Raw genomic sequence first — 9,451 nt, 5'->3', positions numbered from 1 at the left:
CATCAAGTCACATGAAATGCCAAATGAAAATCAAATTATAAAGTCTGGGCTTATAATATGATATATGCTTATAATATAATACACACAATGTAATATATAGCGGCCCAGACTTATAATAGGATTTTTACATGAACTCTGTGGGTTCGCGATGTTCTGGTGGCAGGAGTTTGGGGGGTGTTGTGAGGTTTTTGTAGAGGTGCTGTGCAATTGGCTGAGTCAAAGCTTTATTGGAGACTCCTCCCACGGGCTTGACAAGCTTGGCCCCGCGCTGTCAGCCGCACTCAGCCTCAGTCAGACGTGTTGCTCTCAGTCCCAGTGGACGGAGTTTACTTTACGCCGACAAACAGCCACCACACACAGCTGGAGAGGGACCTGCAGCACCGACACAGACACCGGCGACCGTTCTCCAAGGAGGAGTGAGCTGGTCGGATCCTGTGGATGAAACAACAACAGACAAAGAGGTAGGACATATTTGTCTTTTTGAGACCAAGCCTGTCCGTATAGGAGTCGATGTGAAGGGTGATGCTTAAATGTTGTGGTTGGAAATGTTTTGTATTAATATTATCAAGTTGCATCGCACCATGTACAACCTCATCAGTGTGTGTCTGTGTGTGTGTGTGTGTGTGTGTGTTTGTAAGATGTTGATGCTTACAGACAGAGAGCAAGCTTCATAACACCATCTTCACTTGTGCCTTTCAAATATTAACATGTGATGTTTGCTTATTGAAGGTTTCCAGTGTCAAACTTGATTCCATGTCCTGGACCAGAGAGGGATTTAACTCCGAGGAGAGAACAACACAAAGCATTAGTCATCTGCTGTGAATGGACACGGTGAAGATCTCATAAAGGACTAATTTCAAACCTGGTTCCTCGCCCTGGACATTATTTGACTCTCTAAATCGCAGCACACACACACGCACACGCACACACACACAGAGCCATGGATGTGACGGCCGAGCAGCCGCGCTGGATGCACCACCACGCCGTGCTGAACGGACAACACCCGGACTCCCACCACCCCGGCCTGGGTCACAACTACATGGAGCCCACGGCGCAGCTGCTGCCTCCGGACGAGGTGGATGTTTTCTTTAATCACCTGGACTCGCAGGGGAACCCGTACTACCACAACTCCGCCCGGGCCAGGGTGTCCTACAGCCAAGCGCACGGTAAGACGGAGCCATTACGCAGGGGTGCTACTTTAATAATATATAAACACAGCCCTAAAACTAAAAAACATCTAGCTACTAAAATATGAGTTGTAAAATATTTTATTTACAATAATAAAACATCCTCAAATCATGAATTTATATTTGGTATTTCTTTTAAATTAAACGCCAAACATGTGACAGGTTTCTATTAGAAGTGTGAATAATCTGTGTGATAAACAAGTTTATGTGGCGGTTACATTTTTTAAATAACAATTATATGCAGGCTATTTCAGTCATATATTTCAGATGTAAACACCAAATAAAATGGTAAACGCAACTTTTTTATTTTCACCACTTTATTTACAACCGATTGAATCCAGTGAATCAACAAGTCTTGTTGTTATTTAGGTATGACCGCATCCACCATCATGCCACAGAAACCCACTGATAAAGGGTCTGTCATCTTTGTGCGTAATAGACATTCTGTTGTTTCCTGATTTCACAGCTCGACTGACCGGGACTCAGGTCTGCCGGCCTCATCTCATCCACAGCCCGGGGATTTCATGGCTGGACGGGGGCAAAGCAGCTCTGTCCGCCCACCACCACAACGCCTGGGCGGTCAGTCCCTTCAGCAAACCCAGCCTGCACCACCCGGGCTCCGCGTCCCCCGGCGGCCTCTCCGCGGTCTACCCGTGCAGCAGCAACTCAAACACGGTCTCCGCCCCGTCGTTAACGCCGCCGTCCCACGGCAGCCCGCACCTGTACGCCTTCCCCCCGACGCCGCCAAAGGACGTATCGCCGGACCCGGGTGCCGTGTCCCCCTCGTCGCTCACCAGGATGGACGAGAAGGACTCTATCAAATACCAGGTGTCGCTGGCGGAGGGGATGAAGATGGAGGGCTCCAGTCCGCTGAGGAGCAGCCTGACCTCCATGAACTCACAGACGCCCTCCACCCACCATCCCATACCCACGTACCCCAGCTACTCTCTACCGGCGGCACACGAGTACGGCGGCAGCCTGTTCCACCCGGGTAGCCTGCTGGGAGCATCGTCCGGCTTCATGCACAAAAACAAGGGCAAGGCCCGTTCCTGCACCGGTGAGTCCACCGCAAACACCACACGGACTATCAGCACCAAAATCCAACCACATACATTTCATACAGAGACTGTCTTTACTCTTTCTCTCTTCTTCAGTCAGTGGTAACTAAACTAAAACTCAAAAGAAGGTAGCAAAGGAATACACACTTTAAAAAATCTCCCGTGACACATTATATTAGAGATGATCCTTTTTAGAGTGCAGCTTTATATCATGTTGCTCTGTTTTTACACGCATTGTTTAAAAGTCATTGTGTAATGTCCCTGTAAAAGGATTAGTATCAGATCTCATTACATATGAACAGACTCAAACATAAACAAATAAAACGCCCATTAAAATCCAAGTCGTTTATTGATGTTATGTCAAGCAAATATACAAGATTATTCTCACACAAAGCCTCATGAGCTGTTATGATTATCAAAGAAAAGAAAATACTTTATATTAGTTGAATGAAATAAAAGATTTTTGATTAGTGCAGGTTGAAAGATGATCTCCTGTTTTATTAAATCCTCTATAAATTAAAAAAGCCACATTAAAGTAATTTAATTTATACCATCGGCAATGTTGTAATGCCAGATGTATTTATTTATTTTTGCCATATTCTGTAAAGTGTATTAAATCCAGCGTATTGCGATGTGTTGTGATTTTAGCATCATCAAGCTTTATTTATGTATATATGGAAATTGAAATATGGAAAAAATAATTGAATACAAATATAACTAGCAGTCATAGGCCTAAGCCTGCCCTGCCCTGTTCTCAAGCACAGAGACTGTGATAATCTTCGTTTGTTAACTGTGACTCTGTGATTAAACGTGTCATGTGGCTGCAGCACCAACACTGAGCAGGATCCAGCCCAGAGGTGTGAAAGGAAGATCCTCAGGTGCTCTGAGCCAGAACCTCAGTTTATAGGCTACAGTCACTTCTCTGTTACAGAAGACTACATTGGCCTGATTGTTATTTGATTACAGACCAGGAGGCTTCCATCTTCAAACCTGATCATGTTTAACTAGCGTATAAGCCTGGTGGGTAACTTGACTCAGTTTAAATAACAAGTCTTTGAATGAAGTATGAGCTGACATCTTAACGGACTTAACTTAATTCCACTAATCTATTTTATAAAGAGGGAATGTATGGCTCTGCTGATGTGCATATGCATCCTCGGACTGTTTTGTTCTGTTAACATTCTTTGTAAAAACAATAAGCTGAAGAAATGGAGGGTGAACACACAGAGATCTTACTGCAGATGGTAAAGCAAACTCTCTTATGCAAACTAAAGGAGTCAATATAATTTCCAGCACATGCAGATACTTTAGTCAGTGGTATAAAAGCAGAAGTTCATGCTGTGATGTAAAGAAATTGTACATGCACATTGTGTACAAGAACAAATCAATTCTAGTCAAAGCTGCTGAAAAAATCACGCGTTTAAAAATTGGTGACGACATATAGGATGAATAAATGTAACTCCTAGTTAGTAAGGCTTATTAAAAAAATGTCCTATGTGTGTTTTCTCTCCAGAGGGCCGTGAGTGTGTAAACTGTGGAGCCACCTCCACGCCTCTGTGGAGACGTGACAGCACTGGACACTACCTGTGCAACGCCTGCGGGCTGTACCACAAGATGAACGGCCAGAACAGACCACTCATCAAACCCAAACGCAGGCTGGTGAGTTTCACTTGTTGTGCATGTGTGAATGTTGGATGTGGCAGTAAATAAAAAATAAAAAAAGAGGGTAAGGTGGAGGGGGAGAGAGGGTGCGGGGGGGGGGGGGGGGGGGTTAGTGCGTACAATGCCAGGAAAGTTATATTTTCCCAATCAGCTTCCGGGCATTGTATTTGTGGCTCACCCCGTGCTCTTTCAGCTCAGGCCGTTAGCAGAGTGGGACTATCTGTGTTGTTTCTGTTATCATTATCACTGCTACTTCTGATGCTGTCATTGATAGCAGGGCCGAAGCACCATCACCTTAAACTCATAGAGAAATTTGTTGTGTGAGGTGCTTAAGTGAGGGCTGTTGTTTTGACACGTTGGAAGAAGAGAAACTGTCTCGAAATTTGGTGATTTTTGAAAACTTCAAATGCACTGAGGGATTGCTGTTCCTTTTTGGTGGTTAAGAGATGTCTCCTGTTTATGAACAAACCATGAGAAAGCTTTGTGAAAATGCATCGTCAAAAAGCTTTTGTCCTTAAGTTAACTTTTTTACCATTTTCAATGGACACTAATGTGTGGGGAGTATCAAAGCAAATATTTCCCAACACGCCCTGCTTCAAACATCGTTGCCCAGATACGACTTCATGTCACACTCATCCTGCTGCACGATTAAAGGAGACTACAAAAATTAAACACTGTTTAAAGTACATTTGAAATAGGTGATCTAATTTTAGGAACATGCTTTGAAGCCGGTAAACACGAATACAACAAATACCTTATACCTGTAGTTCAACTACAAGATTATTTTTGTTTCAGCAGCAGCTGTGATTGTTCAAAATATTTTATTCCTAGATTCCAGAGATAACAATTTAAAAGGAAGGTCTCTGCAGCCTGAATGCATCCATGCAACACTGTGCATCAGTTGTGTTTGCAGCAGGAGGCAGCTGTGGGATGAAGACAGTATTTGCAGAGTAAACAGACGCTGCTCATTAAATCAGTAGAGGCCTAATTAACAATGAACGACAGTGAGCTGCTACACTTTAAACCTGGTAGTGATGGAACTGTGTTTAAAAGCTTTTATTTTGAAGACACTAGACCAGTGTGACGGGATGGTTTGAGACAGAAGCGGGAAAAGAAATGTAAAAACGGGACTTGCTCTACATATTTATGTAATAAAAGATTAGTTATTTTAATTTATGCAAAAGGATAGATAACTTGAAGGTTAAAAAGATGCAGAAAGAAGAGCGCACAGTGAGAGAAAACGGCATCATTTAACGATCATAATTTGAGTTAAGAGATCAGCTTCTACTCTTATTATGAAGCCTGGTTCATACAATACTGTATACGGTGCCGGAGTGTTTATTCCAGTGCCTTTTAGTACAGGTTATAAATGCATATGCGGCCGTATATCAGGCCTGGTTTCCTTATTGCTGGGCCGGGGCTCGCTGCAGAGCTCCACAGTGGCAGCAGCCCCTCCACCAGCTTCCTATCCGGATGCCTGACCGGTCCAGATAGAGCAGCGGGGCGGGCAGCCTGCTTCCTCTTGCGGCCTCCTGGCTACACACTACCCGCTCGGGCTGTGGTGGTCAAGCTGCTCCGCTGCTGACCGAGAAACGCACCGTGCGGCGAGAAACAGAGAAGGCCACTGGTAGAAGTTATGGAGGATGAGGAGTGACTGACTAGCAACAACCCGCTTATGTTATCACTATATTTATATCGGAAATACGGCTCGTTAATAGTATATATTCAGTATATTCAATGTATTATATTCAGGCGTGAAAAATGCACCAGAACTGAGATGAAGCTGCTCACGCATCAGTTTAAGCATTAGAGGTTCGAATGGGAATTTAAGAAAAAAAAATGTAATGACTGATATTCATCTGGCATTGTGGCATTTAAATTCAAATCAACGTTGTGTTTTGATTTCAAACATGGTATTTCAAACAATGCAAAATGTTGCACTGTATTTTGATGATAAATAGATAGAGATAGATAATAGAAGCCTGAAATGTGTGTGTGTGTGTGTGTGTGTGTGTGTGTGTGTGTGTGTGAAATAAAATACAATAATCTATACTGACAGCCAGACAAAACAACACAATGGACTATGGACACCTATCTTTAACATTTCCAATTTGCCATGATTTAGAATTGTTAGTTGTGGCCCTAATGTCCGTACTGAACTATATTCTTCAAGGTAAATGTATTCTCCAACTTGCCTTCGCTGTGTCTCTCATTAAACTCAGTCCTCATTTTCTCCACAGTCTGCTGCCAGACGAGCAGGCACCTGCTGTGCTAACTGTCAGACGACCACCACCACACTCTGGCGGCGCAATGCAAATGGCGACCCTGTGTGCAACGCCTGTGGCCTCTACTACAAACTGCATAACGTAAGTCTTTAGCCGATGTTCTCCCTCACAGGAGTAGGCAGGCAGGCTGGACTGATGGTAAAGGGATACGTGGCATGAGAGAGAAAAAGCAAGAGAAAGGAGAAGTGGAAGAAGAGAGTGAGGATTGTTTTACTCTCGGGCTCTGTTGGACTCGTTGGGGTTTTCTTTCTTTGTGCTTTATTGTTTCCATAGAGGGCGTAATCCCCTGAGAGTCATAAAGGTTGGACTGCTGATAAGTGGGACTGCCACAAGTCCAGACCCCACAAATATTAAGCATGAAGAAATAATATTAACAAGCTAAAAATGGATATTTCGATGGATAAGTCTGGTCCTGTTGCTTATTTTTCCTATTTACAACAAATCCCATGAAAGACCAAAATCAACAATTAACTAATTCCAGTGTTAAAGTGCTGTCTGTGTAAAGGGTCTGATATAGCTGCCACGTTGTTGCACTTGTTGACATGTGACTGCGGTTTATTTGAAGTCATTTTCACATTCACATTCCTGCTGCTGTCAATGCTCAGAGAACCATAAACACTGAACTCCTATTTGAGTTACGGTTGTTGAGAACACCAGTAGCTTTGAGGAAGCTGTTTTCAAAGATTTACATTCTCAGTAGGAACCTGTGTGAATGGGGCCACACATTGGATAGGGTGCTGGATATTGGGGGATGAAGGAATATGTTTTGGTCTATTCCAAAAATATGTTGACACTAACAGGTACATGGAATATTGTCAACTTAACAAAAGAACTAGCATGATCCATATTTGAAAATGTGTTTGACTGCTAGTTCATGAAGTTAATAACTTGTGGGTTTGATCACATCACTTATCTCATCACTTTTCCCTCTGCACACAGGTGAACCGGCCTCTGACCATGAAGAAGGAGGGGATACAAACCCGCAACCGGAAAATGTCCAACAAATCTAAAAAGAACAAGCGGTGCGGAGACAGCTACGAGGAGTTTACCAAATGTCTGCACGACAAGAGCTCCCCGTTCAGCGCCTCCTCTCTGGCCGGACACATGTCCATGGGCCATTTGCCACATTTCAGCCACCATGGACACATGCTCCCCACACCCACCCCGATACACCCGTCATTTGGCCACCCGCACCACTCAAACATGGTGACGGCCATGGGCTGAGGAGGCGAAGACAGGGTTTAGCTTTGAGCTACTTTGAGAACCTGAAACAGTTTGATGAAGGGGGTATGAGGGTCTCACTAGAGGACAGGGAGGACAAGTTTTGACATATGGTTGGTGCGTCTACATCTTGACTGTCTCTTGATTGGTTGTGCCATTGGTATGTCGGAGAAAGATGTCTCATGGGGAGGAGAGGACCTTTTTACTTCTTATCTAGGTACCTATTTTGATGGAGGAGGATTGTGCCTCCTGTCAGACATGCCATCGCACCTTGTAGATCTCCTCCGTCCCCGCTGACGCCCTGAGTGTCTGCAGTGAGGTTCAGTGTGTGATGAGCAGGTTTATATAACTGTGAATATTGTAAATGTGTTCGACAGAGGGGGGAAGGGGGGGGGGGGAGTAATCCCCTTCACAACATTTAACGAAAAAGATGCTGGATTTTTTTCCTGATGGAAAATTTTAAAAATGAATTTTCACAAAAGAAACTAGCAAACAACAAAGGTTTATGGATCCTAATTTGACACTGCTTATTATAATTATTGTTATTATAATTATTATTGTTATTCAGATAATTTATTTTTACTGCCTTCTTTTCTTTGAATATATCATTTGAATCATAATATGGATACTGTTATCCCAGTTATGAATATATTTCTAGCTGAAGTGCTTTGTCTGAGCTGTCAACATTTATACTCATAAGAAATAAAGAGATCAAGTTCATTATCCAGTCTGTTCCGTCTATTCAATATCAAACATGTAAGTCTCTGAAATAAGAAGAGATTCAGTGGTGTTCACATTGATTATTGTACTGACTAGGAGTGATTCATTATCGACAAAGTACAGTGTTGAATTTTATTTGAGAGACAAAAGAGGTGAATGTATGTTACACAGTCAAACTTCACGAGGGCACTATTGCAAGTTGACTCAAATGAAAGATACAGTAATAACTTTTAAATTCATTACACAGATAATGATCTTATGGTAAACATATGCATCAGATGCTCTGTATCTTTTCCTGTGTCCTTGTTTTTCTCTGGATCAAGCAATTCATAGTTTTTTGTGTGTGAACCATTTATCCTGATATTGCTTCACAATATCTCTGCAACCCCCTACTGTGTAAATTCACCCAACACTCCTCCCACCCTGCCGATCAGAAAGCAAAGGTTTGTAATCGTAAAAATATGCTGGCTAATGTTGTTATTAAAAACATGTAATCAGCATTAATGACTGTGAAAACTTTTTTTTTGCAGGATTCTACAAACATAGAGAAGTTATGCCCAATAATCTTATATTAACATCGGATCATGTATATGTATGTGACTTTTAGTTTTCTTTAGTTTTCAAACTTGTTTGCAACCTCTTGCAAACAAGTTTGTCAATTCAACAAGGAGGGTGACATGAATTTGTTCGTTTTACAGCTTATTTCAGCTTACCTCCCAAAATCGGTTATTACAAAAAGAAGAGCAGTGTAACATTCTTAATGGATAAAGTTCCCTTCCCATTTTTATATAATTTATTCACAGTTTGTTTACCAGATCCAATTTTTAATTGAATTCGCACCTAATTTAGCACACTTTTAAATATCAGTCTCATAAATGTAATGGATCTTTATTCCCTGGAATACATTGTGGAACCCTGCATTTGTACAGATTTGACCCAAACCAGAATTGGTTACCCTCAGCCAATGAGCCAATCCTTTCATCAACTTTTGTGGGAATCTCTCCAGTAGTTTTTTTGTAATACTGCTCACAAACAACCTAACCAACCGATGGACAGAAGCGAAAAGATTAACCTCCTTGTTTATTTCCTCTCCTTTCAGAACAGCCTTTGCAGAATAGATGTCAAAAGTGTACAGTATCAGTGGAGTTAAATAACCCCTCACCTTTGTTGACATAAACACCCACTTTCTAACAAATAGGTTACTTCACCGGTCAGGGGAGATTAGTGCTGTTGACAGAAATTGAGCCAGTTGAGCCATATGTTCCCGTTACTTAACCAGTTGCATCTGCTCGTTGGATAATACTCTTACAAAATAGTC

The 9,451-nt window shown here is 42.3% G+C and overlaps 1 protein-coding gene across 1 annotated transcript; it reads left to right on the top strand.

Moving 5' to 3' along the window:
• The first annotated feature begins 350 nt into the window (after positions 1-350).
• gata2b (GATA binding protein 2b) lies at positions 351-8,571 on the top strand. Its single transcript, XM_062400748.1, has 6 exons — positions 351-461; positions 730-1,166; positions 1,654-2,244; positions 3,759-3,904; positions 6,148-6,273; positions 7,132-8,571. Exons 2-6 carry the CDS (start codon positions 941-943, stop codon positions 7,414-7,416), a joined length of 1,374 nt encoding a protein of 457 aa, XP_062256732.1. The 5' UTR covers positions 351-461; positions 730-940; the 3' UTR covers positions 7,417-8,571.
• Positions 8,572-9,451: the final 880 nt, after the last annotated feature.

The sequence above is a fragment of the Platichthys flesus genome, chromosome 2 (assembly GCF_949316205.1).
Source record: "Platichthys flesus chromosome 2, fPlaFle2.1, whole genome shotgun sequence".
NCBI lineage: Eukaryota > Metazoa > Chordata > Actinopteri > Pleuronectiformes > Pleuronectidae > Platichthys > Platichthys flesus.
This window is presented reverse-complemented; position numbering and strand designations above follow the sequence as displayed.

Coding starts and splice junctions, on each gene's coding strand:
- gata2b (XM_062400748.1), top strand. CDS start 941: ATGGATGTGACGGCCGAGCAGCCGCGCTGGATGCACCACCACGCCGTG. Junction 2,245..3,758: donor CAAGGCCCGTTCCTGCACCG/GTGAGTCCACCG, acceptor TTTTCTCTCCAG/AGGGCCGTGAGTGTGTAAAC. Junction 3,905..6,147: donor TCAAACCCAAACGCAGGCTG/GTGAGTTTCACT, acceptor TTTTCTCCACAG/TCTGCTGCCAGACGAGCAGG.